General features: G+C 36.3%; 1 protein-coding gene across 6 annotated transcripts in view; it reads left to right on the forward strand.

Moving 5' to 3' along the window:
* The window catches only part of Vps13b (vacuolar protein sorting 13 homolog B), a 659,022-nt gene that overhangs the window by 80,440 nt on the left and 558,796 nt on the right, over positions 1 to 19,786 (forward strand). For all 6 annotated transcript variants that reach the window (XM_045143281.1, XM_045143283.1, XM_045143282.1 and 3 more), the window contains 7 exons: positions 2,464 to 2,559; positions 2,968 to 3,090; positions 4,577 to 4,714; positions 5,608 to 5,695; positions 8,423 to 8,614; positions 14,076 to 14,245; positions 18,791 to 18,985. In XM_045143281.1, coding sequence (XP_044999216.1) covers positions 2,464 to 2,559; positions 2,968 to 3,090; positions 4,577 to 4,714; positions 5,608 to 5,695; positions 8,423 to 8,614; positions 14,076 to 14,245; positions 18,791 to 18,985 — 1,002 coding nt within the window. The remainder of the gene's footprint in view (positions 1 to 2,463; positions 2,560 to 2,967; positions 3,091 to 4,576; positions 4,715 to 5,607; positions 5,696 to 8,422; positions 8,615 to 14,075; positions 14,246 to 18,790; positions 18,986 to 19,786) is intronic.

Below are 19,786 nucleotides of genomic sequence, written 5' to 3' on the forward strand. Positions count from 1 at the left end.
TTTGCTGTTTTATAGATCCTTAATTATTTTGCCTGACCTTTAAATATGGGCAAATGCTTTTGGCCCTGTCACCTTTTCTGTCTCCAGTGCTTCCAAGATGACATTATTTGATTACCGCATAGATGCTACTAGTGTTGAATTTGTGTTCTCTACTCTTTATCTTGGGATTTAGAATTCTAGCTGTGTGTGTAGTCTCATTGACACATCAAATAGTTGAACACGTGCAACAACAGAGCAGTGGGTTTTCTACAGCCCTGCTTTCTCCACTGCTTTCCATTTCATTAAATTGCAACATTATCCATTCACTTGTTCAGACTTTATTCAACATTATTTCCTTACCTACCACATCCAGTCAGTTACATTCTACCAGATATTCTTGTAGGATATAATTACTACTTACCAGCTACTTATGGATCAGTAGATTTTATGCTTTGTGTTCTTTTGAACTTGAACTAGAAGTTTGTGAGGAAAATCAAAGATTGCTAGTTAAGTATTATCATTTCTGATGACATATTTTCCCTGCTTCTTATAAATTTGTAAGTATTCTGAAATTATTGTTTCATTTATATTAAGTGATAAAAAGAATTGTGTTCAACTCAGTCAGTATAGTCATTTATATTCAGAACATTAATTTTTTTAAAAATTAAAGCATTTGTGCTTTTCAAAGATTTTTTTCTCTAAGAAAAATATGTTGATATTTAGGAGTAAAATGTTGGAATGCACCGTTCAGCTTGGATTGGAAGAATGTATGGAATTAATTTGTGGTTTATATTTTTGTAAGAAAATGAGGTCATGTTTCTACATTAGCATTTTGAACAGTTGATATTAGTCCAACAAAAATCATGCCAAATTAAATGTAGCATTTTTATACTAATGTTTAAAATTGTTATTGTAATGTTTGAGTCCTTTTAATCAATTAATTACTTTTTCTTTGGGTAATCATATACAGCTGAAGAGTGATCAAGTTTTAAAAGTTCAGTTTTACTTAACCATTTAGCTTTAAAATTGTGCTTTAAAAGGACAACTTTGAGTATACTTATACAAGAAACATTTAAGAATTAAAGACTTATGTTAACAAGAACAATATCATATATAGAAAAGTTTATTATAAAGATGAGAATAATTAATTGATTCTCAATATAAAGTAATTAGGTTTAAAATTATAATTTTTACTTTAATAACTTATTTGGCTTAAGTTAAAAAACTTGTAAATGTGATTTGAATACATTTGCATTTGAATAATGTCTATTTCACAGGAATTAGAGTAAGTAAATCATTTCTAAATTTAGGCAGAATATATTAAGTTTTTAAAAAATAATTTGTTTATCTTGGAATAACTTTATACTTCTAGAAGGATTGCAGAGATAGTACAGAGAATTCATTTATGTTCCTTATTCAGCTTCCTCTGTTATGATTGCTCGTTTATACCATCATAATGCCTTAGCCAAAGTAATAAGCCAGGATTATAGTACTCATCGTTTCCAGACTTTAATTAATCTGGTTTACATGGGTTCTGGAGAGTTGAACTCAGGTCCTTAGGCTTCACGGGCAAGCACTTTAACCACTAAACCATCTCTCCAGTCCCTGTATTATTACTCCCCCCTTTTAATTATTTTCAGAGAGAAAGAAGCAGAGAGAGAATTGGTGCGCTGGGGCCTTAACCACTGAAATTGAATACCAGACACTTGTGCCATCCAGTGGGCATGTGCAACCTTGCACTTGCCTCCTCTTTGGTGCTTCTGGCTTATGTGGGATCTGGAGAGTCAAACATAGACCCTTAGGCTTTGCAGGCAATTGCCTTAACTGCTAAGCAGCCTCTCTAGCCATATTATTACTTTAAAAATTTATTTTATTTCTTTAAAAATTACTTATTTATTTGAGAGTGACAGAGAGAAAAAGAAAGAGGCAGGTAGATATAGATAGAGAATGGGTGTGCCAGGGCCTCCAGCCACTGCAAATGAATTCCAGATGCGTGTGCCCCCTTGTGCATTTGGCTAATGTGGGTCCTGGGGAGTTGAGCCTTAAACTGGGGTCCTTAGGCTTCATAGGCAAGTGCTTAACTGCTAAGCTATCTCTCCAGCCTTAAACTGTGATCTTCCTACCTCTGCTTCCTGAGTGCTGGGATTAAAGGCCTGCGCCACCATGCCTGGCTGAAAATGTGAATTTTTGACATGATATTTGAACCATTTTATGAGTGGGCTGTTAAAGTAAATAGCTTTCACTTTTTAAAGTAGTATGAAGCAGGAGTTTAAAAAGTGGTATTTATAAGTTTAGACTAGAATATTCAACCTTTATTCCATGGATAATCTTTTACAGCTGTTTTTATTGCACCTGCTTTCCTGCTTAATAATTTAATTTCCTGAATCTTAAAATTGGCATTATTTTCATCAGTTCATCATAATAATGACTTTTATTGCTATTTAAGGCTAGTTTTGATTCACTTAATATTCTTATATTTCTTAGCTCACCGAAATGCAAGCTGAGAGTAGCTATTATAGCCCACAGAAAGTAAAATCAAAGGAAGTATTGTGTTGGGAACAAGAAGGAACTACAATTGAGGTAACTTTTCAGTATTAAGCATATATATTTAAATGATTGAGTATTCTTATAGTTAAGTTTTTCAGATCATAGTATATTTTAAGCATTAATATTCATAGTCATACATGTTTCTATTCTAATAATATTTGTTGAAATAATTATTCCTTTAGTAAATACTTTTATGTACCATAGAATTAATTTCATATAGTTTATATATGTGTGGATTAATGTTTAAGGAGTGCCAGTCATTGAGTATATGAAGATTTGAGGATATAGAGTTGGGAAATTATGTCTAATAAAGTTTATAATCTTAGGAGACACATTTAAAAGTAATCCTAAATGTCTTTGACTTAGATATTTTAGAAGGAAAGCTTGTAGGATTGTTACTGAGTTCAAGTTCTTAGCTCTGATGTTCTCTTTCTCTTACAGGCACTTATGATGGGAGAGCCTTTCTTTGATTGCCAGCTTGGATTTGTAGGTTGCAGAGCCATGTGTCTTAAAGGAATTATGGGTGTTAAAGATTTTGAGGAGCATATGAATAGAAGTGAAACTGTAAGTCAGATCTTCCTTTCTCTTTTCTTTATTCATTCCCTCCTTACCTCCCTCCCCTCCCCTTTTCTTTCTCTCTACTTTCTCCCTTCTTCCCATCATTCCTCCTTCCCTTCCTTCTTCCCACCCTCTCTTCTTTTATTCCCTCCCTCCTTGATAGGACGTAGTGATAATAAAGTTCTTATGTAAAATATGCTGGACTCACTTATTTCTGTCTTGAGAGAGGACCTTTATTGTTTTCCTCTACATTTCCCCTGCAACAGATTATAGATCTCAGGGGACTGTAAAAAGTTGGTAGCACTTAACACCTGGATAGCAGATCCGGATTCTTTCTAATTCATAAATGTTTCTCTTTCTTTCTTTCCTTTCTTTCTTTTCTTTTCTTTTTTTCTTTCTTTATTCATTCATTCATTTATATTTTGTTTTTTTGAGGTAGGGTTTCACTCTAGTCCAGGCTGACCTGGAACTCACTATGTAGTCTGAGGGTGGCCTCAAACTAAAGGCGATCCACCTAACCTCTGCCTCCCAAATGCTGGGATTATAGGCGTGCGCCACCACGCGCCTGTCACTTCTTTCTTTTTTATGGCAATGACTTGCAATTCCATTTTGGTTTGTTAAAATGTCCTTTGCCAAAATTTGGCGGTAGAAGTAGAGACAGTATTCCTTATCTTTTTATAGGACCTTAAGTTTTAGTGACTTCTTTTTATTGTGTGTGTATGTGTAGAGGTTAGACAACAGCTTGAGATGTCATCCTTCATTCAGGTGCTGTGCACCTGTTTTTGAAACAGGATTTCTCAATGAACTGGAATTCAATAAGTAGGCTACACTGCCTGGGCCCTAAGTCCCAGGGTTCTTCCTGTTTCTGCCTCCCCAGTGCTAGGAGTACTTTGTGCACGTGTCTCTATACTTATTTTATTTTATTTATTTGATAGAGAAAGGGCGGAGAGAGGGGGAAGGGAGAGAGGGAGAGAATGGGCACACCAAGGCTTGGAGCCACTGCAAAGGAACTCCAGATGTGTGCACCCCCTTGTGCATCTGGCTAATGTGGGTCTTGGGGAATAGAACCTGGGTCCTTTGGCTTTGCAGGCAAATGCCTTAACCACGAAATCATCCCTCCTTCTCTCCCCCCCATGTTTTTTTTTTTTTTTTCTGTTCCAAGGTAGGTTCTCACTCTAGCCCAGCCTGACCTGGAATTCACTATGTAGTCTCAGGGTTGCCTCGCACTCAGGGGCGATCCTTCTACCTCTACCTTCAGAATGCTGGGATTAAAGACATGTGCCAACATACCTGCCTTATACTTAGCTTTTTAAATATGAGTCTGGGGATCAAACTCAGACCTACATGCTTTCAAGGCAAACTCTTTACCAACTGTACTACCATCCCTGCCCCTTTAGTGATTTCTAAGAGTATGAAATAAAAAAGTTTTATTTTCTTTAACAAGTAATGATTATATAGCACCTGCTTAAACTTTTTTACATTGCTTTTCCAGGAAGCCTGCTTCTTCTTATGTGGTGAAAATTTGAGTACAAAAGGTTTTACATATCTTACAAATTCATTATTTGATTACCGAAGCCCAGAAAATAATGGTACTCGTGCAGAATTTATTTTGGATGCAGCTCACCATAAGGTCAGCAGATAAATATTTGAGCCAAATTCTAGGCTGTCATTGGGTAGAAACATTATATGAATGCTTATGCTAATTATTTAGTGAAACATTTAGATTGTTTTGTTTAGTTCCTATATCAAGAAACTCATAAGGAATGATGGGAATGTTTGGCTTTTAAAAAACCTTTTCTAATTTTATTTTTATGTTTTGTCTTTTTGTAATATAAACATGGTGTGTTTGTTTAGGTCCTAGTATTAAAACAGGATGCAAGTAGAAGTACCTTTATTAACTTTTGTTGTCTCAATGAGAAGGCTAAAACTTCATTTTTTGCTGTGCATACTTTTCAATATTGTTTGAATTTCATGATGTATGCTATTATTTACTGAATATACACTTTCAGAATAAATTAAAAAATCTAAAAAGTTACCTGATTTTTAAATGTAATTAAACAGTAATTTATATTTTAAACTTTTCATTGACATTGACTTTCAGGGTTGAAAATAAAAAGTGTAATGTCCTGCATATTGAACATACATTTAGAATACTTAAGTGCATCTTTAGTGTTTGAAGTGTTTCATGTAAGTGTACAGGAGTATTTCCAAGCTAAACGTGTTTGAGGGTGTACGTTATTAGACAGTTTTATGATAGTGATAAGTTCAAGAGTGTATTCTGTCTGATCCATTAATGGTGTTTATTAACTAGATGTTATTGATAAAGTTGTCAGAATGTCTGGTACAAGTATGGATGTCCTTTGGTGTGGTATGTAATAGAAGCAATATTACTTTTCTTGGAGAATTCTTTGACTGATCTTAGTTCTGTTTTGGTAATCCTTTGAGTTGATGCAGTCAGTGTGAGAGCATGTATAGGACCTATTGTACTTTAAAGTTTCTTCTGTTTGCATTGTTTTATTGCAGGAGACATACACTGACATAGCTGGAATGCAAAGATTTGGTGCTTTTTATATGGATTACCTGTATACAATGGAGAACACTGGTGGCAAAGGTATTGGTTCCTTTTTCCTAGATGTTTGCCTCTTCTTGAATGCAAAAGTAAGGTATCTTCTGATTCTTTTGGCCTATGACTGGCTGTACTCTTGTTTTGTTAGATTTCGTTTTGCTTTGGGGGAATGCTTTAATGTTAATGTTAAGTTAGAATTTTCTTGGATTCTTGGCATTTTAAATCTTTTCTTGCATAGTTGATTGAAAATACATTTTGTATAGCCAACTCTAATTAGTCCTCATATGTAAATCCTTTTCTTGAGTAGTTGATTGAAAATGCATTTTGTGTACTTGACTATAATTAGTTCTCCTATGGATTAAATATTAAGTTAATTCATCAAATTTCATAATATATTAAGTTGTTAAGAGAAATAAAGATTTCTTTGTATTAAATATATTTTGATGGCTATTTAGATCTTTTATTTAAGAGATTTTGTTGTTTCAAGTAGAAAAGTAAAATAATTTTTTCAGTAATTGTATAACTATATAGATTTTATTATGTTAGGAAGGAAATGATGTTTGGAAAAATTTTTACCATTTTATTTTATGTATATTCATTAATATATAATATGTTTATTTTTATATAAAGCTTAGTAAGAATAGATTGTATTTTCATTGTTAGTTTTCCATGTGATTGTGTGTGTACATTTATGGTCCTAGCATTCAAAAGTTTGATGCATGAGGATTGCAAGTTCAAGGCCAGCCTAGACTACATAGTGATTTTCAAGCCAGATAAAACTATGAAGTATGACCCTGTTTCAAAATAAATCAGGGGCTAGGAATAAAGTTCAGTAAGAGTGCTTGCCTGGCATGTGCAAGGTCCTGGGTTTAATCTCCAGTATAGCCAAAAAATAAATAAAAGATTTCTGACTTTTAGGTGATTTTATCTTGGCCTTTAGCTAAGATCAGGTATTGTTTATGCTGGTGGTATGAATGCAAAGAGCATCAAAACATTAAAAATTATTTTTGGTTATTCATCTATTTTGAGAGACAGATATAGAGAGAATGGGTGCACCAGGGCCTTCAGCCACTGCAGATGAACTCCAGACATGTGTGCCCAGTTTTGCTTATGTGGGTACTGGGGAATCGAACCTGGGTCCTTAGTCTTCACAGGCAAGTACCTTAACTGCTAAGTTGTCTCTCCAGCCACAAAACATTTTAAAAAAAATTGTTCTAAGGTCTTGTTATATGTCTCAGATGGGCCTAGAACTTGGTATGTTGCCCCAGCTGCCTTTGAGCTTGCAATCCTTCTTCCTCAGTCTCCTGAGTGTAGCTTATAGCCTTTGTCACAGTGCCTAGTTTTCAGAGTATTTTTCAAGAATTAAATTGGTGGTCTTGAAGTATGTATTTTTTTTAAACTAAGAGATTGTTATATAACATGTTAAGCATAATAATATATGGAGCTTTTAAAACATCCAGATGAGAAAGTAACAACCCTGTTTGAGTAATTGAAGACTTTTTAAAGAAGATGTTGGAAGATAATATACATATAGAAAAGTTCTATATATTTATGTACAGAATAGCAAAGAGTTACAGAGTGAACACATGTGTATTCCGTACACAAGCCAGTAAGACATTTGTAGCATCTGGTGAGCCTGTCCTGTGTATGTTTTCTCACTTAGTCATTCTCCTTCGCTAGAAGAAACTGCTATTCTGAGATTTGTGGCACTTTCTGGCTTTAGGTTTACCACTTATATATCATATCTACTTTTTTGGCATGTGTATGTGTTTGTGTTGTGCGTGTTTGTTCATATGTGTGTCTGTTACACACATGTACGCCAATGCATGTGTGTATACATATGTGGGAAGGCCAGAGGTCAAAACGTGTCTCCCTTTATTGCTGTTCACCTTATATATTGGGATAGGGTCCCTCACTGAACACAGAGCCCATCAATTCTGCTAGTCTTGCTAGTCAGATTGTCTTGGGATCCACCTGTCTCCACCTCCTGGACCCTGGAATTACAGAAGTGGACTACCACACCTAGCATTTACGTGGGTTGTAGCGATACAAACTCAGGTGCCAAACTGTTTATCCACTGAGCCATCTCATGAGACCACATCTGCTTTCTTAGATGCTCGAACAAATTTTCTTTCGAAAATAATGAAATTATAATCAGTCTAGCTACAAATAACTGGACTTCTGTGTTAGTAGGAAGAAAACTCAGTAATTTGTATTACTTATACTTTTGACATATGACCACTCATATTTCATATTCTTTTCATTTGTTCCTTTCTTGCTTTTTAGGTAGCTGTATTTAAATGCTTATGTTTCTTTTTAAATCTGCCTTCAATTATAGAGTGATGATAGTGATAGTAATAGCTAATGCTTATTGGTTTTAAATGCAAGGTTCTGTTCTGTTTTTGATGTGTGTGTGTGTGTGTGTGTGTGTGTGTGTGTGTGTGTGTGAATAGCCTTTATTTATTTATTTATCTGTAATGAGAGAGACACAGAGGGAAAGAAAAAAAATTGGCACACAAGGCCTCTTACTGCTGCAAATAACTCCAGATGCATGTGCCACTTCGTGCATCTGGCTTTATGCACGTACTTGGGAATCAAATCCAGGCTCTCAGACCTTGCAAGCGTCTTAACCAGTGAGCCACCTCTTCATCCCTATGATTAGTTCTTTAATTCCCATCATCCTTAGCATTATGAACATACACACATGCATGTTTGCTTAATATATCTGACTGATGCTAAACACTAATAAAAATAAAATTTGACTTCCTGTAGGTTCAACAAATCAACCAGACTTCCCTTCAGGGAAAAATGAAGATTTGGGAATAGTCCAGGAGAATTCTACCAAAAGCCTTGTTATAGGTCCTCTTGATATTCGCTTGGATAGCAGTGCGGTACACAGGATTTTGAAAATGATTGTTTGTGCTTTTCAACATGAGTATGAGCCCTATGGCAGGCTAAAGCCAGGTTGGTTTCTAGCTTAATTCTCTCTATTGCCATTTGATTTGAATGGCTGTGCAATCCAATTTGTCCTGTTTTGCTAACTTTTCCTTTGTAGTATATGTTGTGTGTTAGCAAGGGCATTTATGTATTCAACTGTCAATGAATTTGTTTACAGAAGTTCTAGGAGAAGTATGAGTTTGGAAATTGTTGGCATAACTGTCTTATTTGCCATTCTTGTCAGTATTTCATTGCAGTATCTTTTTGATAATCTTTCTGGCAAATGCTTGTGAAATAGGACATTTTAGCCCACATTAGTGGATTCTAGGGAGCCAGATATGAATAAATTTTATAAAATAAATAAAAAATAAATGAATAAAAATTTAACATTCAAGATAAGTTAGAAACTACTGGTAAAAAAAAACACCCGCTTTACAACTAATTTTTACAAATGCTGTGAAGATATGGCTATCATAGTTTCCTAATTTCTTTTAAAAATGTTATAGTTTATTTTCTAAGCATAGAGAGTGAGAATGCATGAATGAAAGTGTGTGCACATGAATGAGAGAATATGTATGTTTGCTACTGCAAACAAACTCTAGGTGCACAGAGCACACACCACATTGGGCATCTGGCTTTATGTGGGTAGTGGGGAATTGAACCTGGGCAGACAGGCTTAGCATGTAGCACCTTCAACCACTGAGAACAAATGATTTTTGTCTTTTGGGGCCTTGATTACCTCACTTAGTATAGTTTTTTTTTCCTAGTTACACCAATTTTCTTGCAAATTTCATAACTTCATTTTTCTTTAAAGCTGAGTAAAACTCCATGGTGTATATGTAACACATTTTCATTTTCCAGTAATGAGTTATGGACCTCTAGGTTGATTGTATTTCTTAGCTCTTATGAACAGAGCAGCAATGAACATGAAAGTGCAGGTGTCTCTGTGGTAGGAAATCCTTTGGGTATATGCCCGCCACCCTGTGGCTCCACCCTCACTTTCACAAATTCCCTGAGCCTTGGTGGGTGTGTTTTAGCTGTTGTGTTCTCAGCAGCTTCAGGATTTCTGCTTTGGTTCGTTTTGAGTATCCTCAGTGTCTGTCTCCATCACTCTGGCACAGGTTGTCAGGCTCCCCATGCAAGCAGCACTCTTGCTCAAATCACAAGTCCCTCTGTGGTTTCACGTGGGCCCTTGCTAATGTGCAAGGGGTGTTTCATATACTGATAGGGAGTCAGCTGTTATTTCTTGTCTTGTTGATAGATTTTAGTTGTCTTTGGTTCTCACTGCTTTCTGAAAAAGACAAACAGATTCTCTAACAGAGTGAGGTCATCATAGATTAGTGTTAATTTAGAGACATTCTAATGAGGGTAGCCTCTCTTTTGACCAAATACTAGTGGGAGCTTCTGGTTGGAGTCCATAATCTTGGTCTCCATAGGAGTCTGACTTGGTTCCCAGTTCCAGTTATAGATTCCTTTCCACTTAGCAGATCTCTTAGCCAATCAGAGAGCCATTGGTTGCTCACCTAGGCTGGGCACCACTGTTGCACATGTGTGTACATCTTCTCAGGCTGCTTGCTTTCTTATAGTAGTGTCTCCTGCTTGTGCACAGTGTTGTTGGCCATTTTCCCCTGCAGCTCATGTAGCACGTAATACACTATATGGGCTAACTGCTATAAGGGTCACCAAGCAACACAGGAAGCCAGGTGGGAGGAAGGGGTTCTTTTCTCCCAGAGGTTCCTTACATAAAGCCCTCCTCTGGGAGGGCCACCCACTCTGGGGGAAGAGCTCATATTGGGGAAAGAACTTCCTCCTTTAGTCAGCCCTTCCTGGAATTCACCTCAAAGACCCAATCAAGATGAATGTGTATGGATTCCTAAACAGATCAAGTTGACAAAACAACAACCACAGGGAGGAATGTGGAAGGATTTGAAACCTTTTCCCTAAGAGACACCTTGCAGTGATGTGAATTTGAAGAGTTTGATGGAATATTCTGGTCAGAGTTTAAAAACTTAAATGTAGAAAGAACCATGGATTGTGGGGTTTGGCTTATGTGGGGAAGAAAACTTTGTCTGGACTGGGCCAGAGGCAGTTTGTGTGAGAGACTTACTGCATTCTTCCTGTGTCTTGAGAACTTATGCAGGGTTTGCATTGCATCGAAATGGAGTTGTGTGAGCAAATGGTTATGGCACAGAAAGAAAGGAAATCTTTGGGCGGAAGCTGCTGTCCATTCAGTTGTAGTTTGAGAGATGACCACCATTGAGATTTAGCCCTCTATTTTTTGGAAATGGTCTCTGAGCAGTGTGAGGCAAGTTATTGGAATGACTGCATGGAGGACCAGTGGAGCCATGAGGATGAACTGTGGGATGCAGTGATACCCTAGGAGATGGCAGGACTATGAAATTGCTGCTATGGATTATTTCCTGGCATATAAGCAGAGCAGCTGGAGAGGTGGATTTGGGACTCCCTAGACTTCATCACTTGCTAGGGATGTTGGACTTGGAGCTCTGAAACTTGATGGTTGCCCTGTTTGTTTCAGATCTTTCCTTGCTATGCTCAGTGCTGTCTTTTGCATTGTGGATGTTTACCATGTGTCATTAAGTTGTTTTGGCTTCATAGTGCTACTACTTAAGAGACTTTGGACTATGGGGATGTTTGAACTGTGTTGGGATTGATAAAAACTATGGGGATTTTTTAAATGTTGGATTGAATGCATTGCATTTTACATCATGGATGATCATCAGTTTATGGAAGCCAGGTGGGGAATGTGGTGGTTTGAAAGTAAATGGCCCCATAACCTTAGATATTTTTGATGAAATTTGTTGCTGAGGAGGTGTGTCACTGGACAGACCTTGAGCCCAGCAGCAAGGTTGTGTTTAGAGTTAGCTTATGCTTGCTGGTGCTGGCTGTTGTCTCTCTGTGGATGTATGATGGAATGAGCCAGCTTCTTCCACTATGTTGAAGCTTCCCCTGGAAATCCCAAAATAAACCCCTTTCTCATATAAGCTACTTGTAGTCAGGTATTTATTCTAAAATGGTAACTAATCCCCTGTCTAAGGAATTTGCTGTTGGGGTTTTGTTCAGAAAATTAACCTATGCATACACCTTCTATTCAGTAGTTTCTACATTTTTGTTTTTAAATATTTTTTACATTTATTTTTATTTGAGATAGAGATAGAGAGAGAGAGAGAGAGAGAGAGAGAGAGAGAGAGACAGAAAGACAGAGAGACACAGAGAAGAGAGAGAGAGAGAGAAAGAATGGGTACACCAAGGCCTCTAGCCACTGCAAATGAACTCTAGATGCATGTGCTACCTTGTGCATCTGGCTTACATGGGACCTGGACAATAGAACGTGGTTCTTTACACTTCACAGGGAAGCACCTTAACCACTAACCCATCTTTCCAGGCCACATTTTCAAATATTTTTATTTGAGAGTGAGAAGGAAGGAGGGGGGAAGGAAAAGAGGGGAGAGGGAAGGAGGGAGGAGAGAGAGAATATGCATGGGCACACCAGGTTCTCCTGACATTGCAGAAAACCACAGACACATGTGCCTCTTTTTGTGTCTGGCTTTGCTTGGTACTGGGGTATAGAACCCTGGCTGTCAGGCTTTGCAAGCAAGTGCCTTTAACCACTGAGTCATCTCCCCAGCCCTAAATAACTATTTTAAAAGTAACTAGTAGTTATTGTATACTATGTATATAGTGTAGATCCTATGTATATATATATTATTTATTAACAAGGAAAGTGGGGGAGGGAGGAAAGGGGAGAGAGAGATAGAAAGAAAGAGGGAGATTGGGATGCAAGGAGAGAAATTGGGCACACTAGGGCATCTAGCCACTACAAATGCACTCCAGATGCATGCACCACCTTGTACATATGGCTTTACTTGGGTACTGGGGAATTGAATCCTGGTTATTAGGCTTAGCAGACAAGCGCTCTAACCACTGTGAAATCTCCCTACCCTATTTTAATTTAGATTTTCTTTTTTTTTTTTTTTTTTTTGTGGGTATCAAGTTCTCTGCAGTTTTCAAACGTGTTGGGTTGTGTGTCCTCTGGTATCATCAAAATGAAAAGTCCTTTATGATCCTGTCTTATAAGCATATGCATTTTGATTTTGCTACCTTGTTCTCCCTTATGTCTTCCTTTATTGCAAATGCCTGGGAAATATCATTATCTTCATTTTCTGAAATTTTGTCATTTCAGAAATATTTGATAAGTCATTTAGTCTGTAAGTTTTGGGATTTGACTTACTTTACTTAGCATAACTCACTGGAGTTACATCTAAGTTGCATCAACATTTTGTTGAAGAAGTGGTTCATTGGGTATGTATTAGAGTTTGTGAAAACATTCACATGTTAAAACATTTGAAATTACATATATATATATATATATATATATATATATATATATATATATACACATATACATATATTTTTTTTTTTTTGTGGTAGGGTCTTGCTCTATTCCAGTCTGATCTGGAATTCACCATGTAGTCTCAGGCTAGCCTTGAGCTCACAGGGATCCTCCTAACTAGACCTCCTGAGTGCCAGGATTAAAGGCTTACACTACCATGCCCTGCTTAATTAATTTTTTATTGGATTATTATACATCTTCACTGAACAGTTCTGTACTGATTTTGTGTGAATATAATAATTTCATTTCTTTGGGGTACATACTGAAGTATGCAATGTGTTAATTTATATATATATACATACATATACATATATACACACACATATATAATATAATATTCTATATTATATTATTATATATAATATATATAAAATTAAATAATATATATATGTACATATACATATATATATTTAAATTTTATGTAGTTGTTAGAGAGACAGAGAGAGAAGAGAAAGAAAGAGAAAATGGGCACACCAGGGCCTCCAGCCACTGCAAATGATCACAATGATCCTCCTACCTCTGCCTCCTGAGTGAAGTAAAACTGTTTCGAGGAGCAAAGGGAACTAATGGGATGGCTATGGGGATTAGAAAGAATAGAATAGCAGGGTATGGGTAGTGTACTCAAAATACATTATATACTTTGATGAAAATTGCCCTCTGTAACTTGCATGAAAAGTACTAAATGAACAAACAAACCTAATAAAAATATCCCCCTTTGTGGGGCTCTCTTGATTCTCTGTATCTTTTTCGTTTTGCATCTGTCTCTTGAATACTCTTCTTCCAGTCTGTTTTGCCTTATTGCAATGATTTTTTTGATGATCAGAATGCTGATAGTATTTTAAAGCAAGAAATTTAGATTTCCTTAAAAGATGTTTTTTAAAAAGTAGTTAATTTTTGTATAATGACTTCTATACTTACATCCTCAAATAATTTATATTGCATTCTGGAGTAGCTTATTTCATAACTGCTTCATAGTTGAAATCATTATTGAAAAATAGGACTTAAAATATTAATTCACTTTTGAATTAAGAACTTATTAAAATATTTTAAATTAAATTTTCATCATTTTAATTTTAGAAAATAAGGATGAAAAGGAAACAATACTGAATCCTGAAGAAGTGGCTTCTCTGGAGGAATATATTCCTACTCGGCATACAAGTGTTACTCTTCTCAAATGTACATGCACCATTTTCATGGCTGAATTTAATTTGCTAGACCATTTGGTTCCTGTCATTATGGGAGAAAAGGTATATTTCCATCTCAGTTCCTTGTCCCTGCTGATATTTGCATACTGTTCATCATTAAATGAAGAGTCTCAGCTAACAGTGTTGTCTCTTATGAAGCAAAAACAACATGTTTTCTTTACTTTAGGATTAACTTGCTTATCTTTTCCTAGTTTCCTAAAACGGAAGCTTAGGTGACTTAGACTTTCTTCCTTGTGGGTACGCATCCAGTGCCTAAACTTACTTCTACATATGGCTTTCAGTATCAGCCTACTCATTTTGTTAAGTGGTTCTAGTTTGCACTTAATTTGAAGTATATTTTATTTGGGTTGAGATTTTTTACGTTGTGTCATGTATTATTTAGAAATATGTTTGGCTTTGTTATTAATATCCAGTTTACTTTCATTGTGGTCTTGAGAACAGATGACATTATGAAATAACTGTATTGCTTCACAAGTAGTATGGTATGAGTTCATTATAACAAAATAATCTTTTTTAAAAACTGGTTTATGCTGGTGTTGAGTCTGTATTGGGCAGGTGATTAGTAGTTTACTCCTCTTGCATGCTAGATATTTCTGTTTACCACGTTTAGCTTTATTGTCTGTGGGGCTGTGTAAATTCTCTCACCCTCCCAAGTCTCCACAGATTGTGTCCCATGGGTGACTAATGTTCTAGCTAGGGGTGTTTTCACGTGCATTGGGAGTGCAAGAACAACCACATTCTGAGATCTGACAGGAAAATGATGTATCTTAGTGCTTTCAAGATTTCCTAAGTATAAGTGACCCTGCTGGAGGCATACAGCTGTGCATGTAAAGGAGACCAGTAGAGCTTCCTACTTCACTTATTCACTGCAGTGAATAGGGCAGATGTGTGGTTTCTGAGGTCCATCAACACACTTATCTCAGGATGGGTACTATCAATCACAATGCATGGTGATTCTCAGTTGATGGGTATTGGATTAATTTTCTGTATGCATCGAGCTCTGCACTTTTCAGCTTGTCAGTGTCCACTTCTTTGGCTTTTCACAACTTACTCGCAGGGATAACTCCCATGTTGAAGTTATGGCAGGTTAAATTCAGGCTCCACAAATTGTGATTGTTCCCTGCTCTAAGGACCCCAAGGTAGCTCAACTGTGATTTATTTCCTTATTTATTTAGTTAGTGTCTGACCTTCCTGCTCTCCACAAACAAGTCCCTTTACTGGCTTTGATCCTGGAGCTGTAGCAGGTTGAGTTCAGGTTCCTTGGCAAGTGACTGTTCCATGTTCAAATGCTCCCAGTGTAGCTTAGTTTGAAAAGCACCTCAAGCCATAAACTTCTCAGGCAGATCACATCTTCCCTATTATTCCCTTTGCTGCTGGAGAAGTCACTGAGTAAGATCTACATCTGGATTTGAGGCTTTTTAGAGCTATAATTCATCCTTCCGTCCCTTGTATTACTGCTGTCATTTAATTTGTTTATATATTAAGCATTACTAAGTCTATACTCACACACACATTGCAGCTGAATACATGGTTTGTATTATTATTTTGAATAAGGTGTTCTGTTAAATAGAAGCTTTTTTAATTTCATCTTCATGTACTCTTTCTTTGATACTCTTAGTGAGTATGACTCTGAGATGTAAATTGCTTTCTCTCTCTCTTTCTTATTTTTGAGGTAAGGTTTTACTCTAGCCCAGGCTGACCTGGAATTCACTGTGTAATCTCAGGGTGGCCTTGAACTCACTGTGATCCTCATACCTCTACCTCCTGAGTGCTGGGATTAAAGGCGTGCACCACCACACCCAGCTTGAGATGTGAATTTCTAACATCATTTTCCTTCCCTAAACAACTTTAATATTTCTTTAAGGAAGGTCTGCTGGCAACAACTGCCCTGAATTTCTTTGTCTGTTAAAGATATTTTTCCTTATTTTTTGCAGAATAATTTTGTGGGATACCTGATTGTCTGTTTCTACCTTTTCTCAACTCTTTAAATATTTTACCCCAGTTTTTTCTTGTTTGCATGGTTTCTTAGTGGAAGGCAGGTATGTATTTACCATCTGTTCCTGTTTAGATAAGATATATTTCTTGGGCTTTTATGAAAAAATCTTTGATTAAAAATTTTTTTAATTTTTATTTGAAAGTGACAGAGAAGAGGCAGATAGAGAAAATGGGTGCACCAGGGCCTCCAGACACTGCAAATGAACTCTAGACATGTCCCTTGAGCATCTGGCTAACATGGGTCCTGGGGAATCGAGCCTTGAACCTGGGTCCTTGGGCTTCACAGACAAGCACTTAACCGCTAAGCCATAGTCCAGCCCCAAATCTTTGATTTTATGTAATATTCTGTCCTTTATCCTGCTTACCATGCTCTGAACTTCCCAAGTCTGTGGTTTAGTGTCTGGTGTTAATTTGGGAAGACCTTTAATCATTACCCTTTCAAAGAATTCTCTATTTTCCTTCTAGAGTTCTGATTATATGTATGTTACATGTAGTTGCAAAGTTCTTGAATTTTCTTATTTTCAGCTGTTTATTTTTGTTTGCTTCTCAGTTTTCACTGTTGAGGTGTCCTCAAGCTCAAAAACTTTTCTCTGCCGTATCAATTTTTGAGAATGTCCATGAAAGTGAAAGTATTAGTAAGGAGACTTCATTGAAAAGTGGCAAATTTTTATAAATTTCCCTTCAGATTGATAGTCAACTCATTAGCTGCCCATATCTAATGTTAAACTTATCAGAAAATTGGGATGAAAGGGTAAAGTAGAAATTTCATTATCTATGTGATATATATCATGTCAACAATTAGAATTAAACCTTGCAAAGTAAGCACTTGGTGCTTTTCATTGAGACTTTACAAGGGCAACATTGCATAGTAAGTACAAGGTGAAATAGATTTGTCCCAATAATAACTTAGCTGAATTCTGGTCATGAATAGGATCAGGATGATCTGCTTCTATTCTGTTCATTTGCTGAGGACAATTAGCTCATGTTACATGAAAATAATACACCATGATGTTATCTGCCTAATAAAGTTATGACATATACATAAATAAAACTATTTAAAACAGAGAAAATTTAATAAGAGAAGCAATCTTAGAATTTATTAAGATACTGGGATTATTGATCATAGATTTTAACTCTAGTAACTTTAAGCAGAAAATTAAGATAAGAAATACCAGAAATGAAGAGGGCCACTTTATAATAATAGATGTGCCTACTCAAAGAATATACAACGTAAATAATTTGCATAGATGTTTAGTCAAAGAGTGTGTATTGTGTGATTTTATTTACATGAAGTCGAAGAAGAGAAACATCTACACATTGTTGATTGAAGTGAGAGTATGAGCTACCTCCAGTGGTTTTCAGTTTTGCCTGGGAAGGGAATCAGACAGCCTTCCAGAGTTCAAGTACTTCTTGTGTTGTCACAGATAGAAGAATTCACTGAGCTCTACACTCCAGATTTGTGTGTTTTACTGTGTATGTTTTCACAGTTATTCATAATTAAGTAATGTGAAAAGAAAACAAAGTAATAATTGAATAAGCTTTTAAAGTATTAATAAATAAACAATAAGGGTTGTATATTCAATTTAATAAGTTTTAGGTACATTGTTTATATAAATTCATAGTTTTTTTTTTTTTTTTTCCTTTTTGGTTATTTAAGTTAGGGTTTCATTCTAGCCCAGGCTGATTTGGAATTCACTATGTAGTCATAGGGTGGCCTCGAACTCAGGGTGATCTTCCTACTTCTGCCTCCTGAGTACTGGGATTAAAGGTGTGCACCGCCACGTCCAGTTCACTCTTGGTATTTTTGATTGGAAAAAAACTAGTAGTGTATATCATCTTTGGCCATGCTTAGAAAATGGCAGTGCTGTTATGACACTGAAAAGCTAGCCAAGACAGAACAAGAAAATTATTCTTCTCATGTAGTTTCTCATTTATCTGGGATGGAAGGCCTTGGTGTTCCTCATTGAAAGTCACAGGTAGGGTATTTTGAGGGTTGATAAGGGTTACTTACCACTTATGGCACAGTCTCTAGATACAGTGACACCAGTACTTATTTGGTACTGGTGATAACATCAAAACCACCTCAAGGTTTTTAGAATTGTATATACTTTAACATATGCAAATTAGTGAATGTGATTTAGATTACACAGTTCCTCATCTGCACACCTTGGTTATTGTGCCTTTCATACTATGTGGTGTAGTCTGTTTACTTCTTTTGGAATCTAATGTGAATAAAGGGAAAGAAAAGGTGCTTCCTCTTTGGTAGTGAATATTATTTAGGAATTATTGAGATTAAGGAAATACTTTCATCACCTGGTGGTATGTTATGATAATGTTCCTGTTGATTGTAACTGAAAAAAAGCATTAGTAAAAAGGGCAGTAGTATTTTTACCACAAATGCATTCTTTGAAATCTGAGTCACTCCAAATATATAGAAGGCATTTGTATTTGATTATTCCAGGAGCATTCTATAGAAAGACATTTCTAGATTGATGTATCACTCTGGAATGTGTGATTCTGATGCTAGTTTGCTGATTTTTGTTTACCAGTCATTGCTCTGCTTAATGTAAAGTTAACACTATTATTTTTCAGAACTCAAGTAACTTCATGAATGCGTCAAACTTCCAGTCTCTTCGGCCTTTGCCATCCATTCAGATATTGGTGGATAAAATTAATCTAGAACATTCTGTCCCAATGTATGCTGAACAGTTGGTGCATGTCGTTAGTAGCCTTACTCAGCCTTCTGACAATCTTCTTCATTATTGCTATGTACACTGCTACCTTAAGGTTTGGAACGTGAATTTTCTTATTTATTAGTATGTGTTCACTTTGGTGTAACAAATAAGTTTCTTTATTGTTTTGAATTTTTTTTATTTGCAAGGAGAGAGATGGGTTGGGGGCGGGGGAGAGAGAGAGAATATGAATATGAATGGGAATGGGTGCGCCATTCCCATTTGTCACTGCAAACAAACTACAGATACATGCACCACTTTGTGCATAGGGCTTAATGTGGGTTGAACTCTGGTTCCTAGGCTTTGCAGACAAGCAGAACTTAACCATTGAGCCATCTCTCCAGCTCAAGTTTCTTTATTTTGAAAGTTGTAATTTTATAGAATTAATACCCCAAAGTAACATAAGTAAGATAGATTTACTCATTTCTCTCATATAATTAAGATAAGTAGAATAAAATGTGCTTATCTTAAATATTTTTATTATTTACATGGGATTAGTAGCTTGATGTTTGTAAAGTAACTGTAAATATAAATTTTGAAGATTTTAAATATCACTATTAATGATTTTCATAAGTTTGAAAGAGTAATTTAATATGGATGCTTTAAGACTCATGTTTTTTTTTTTGTTTGTTTTGTTTTGTTTTTGAGATAGAGTCTCACTCTAGCCCAGGCTGACCTGGAATTCACTATGGTGTCTCAGGGTGGCCTTGAACTCATGGCCATCCTCCTACCTCTGCCTCCTGAGTGCTGGGATTAGAGGCGTGCACCACCACACCCGGCTCCCCCCCCCCCCCCAGAGGTAGAGTCTCACTCTAGCTCAGGCTGACCTGCAATTCACTATGGAGTCTCAGGGTGG

The sequence above is a fragment of the Jaculus jaculus genome, chromosome 2, assembly GCF_020740685.1.
Source record: "Jaculus jaculus isolate mJacJac1 chromosome 2, mJacJac1.mat.Y.cur, whole genome shotgun sequence".
NCBI lineage: Eukaryota > Metazoa > Chordata > Mammalia > Rodentia > Dipodidae > Jaculus > Jaculus jaculus.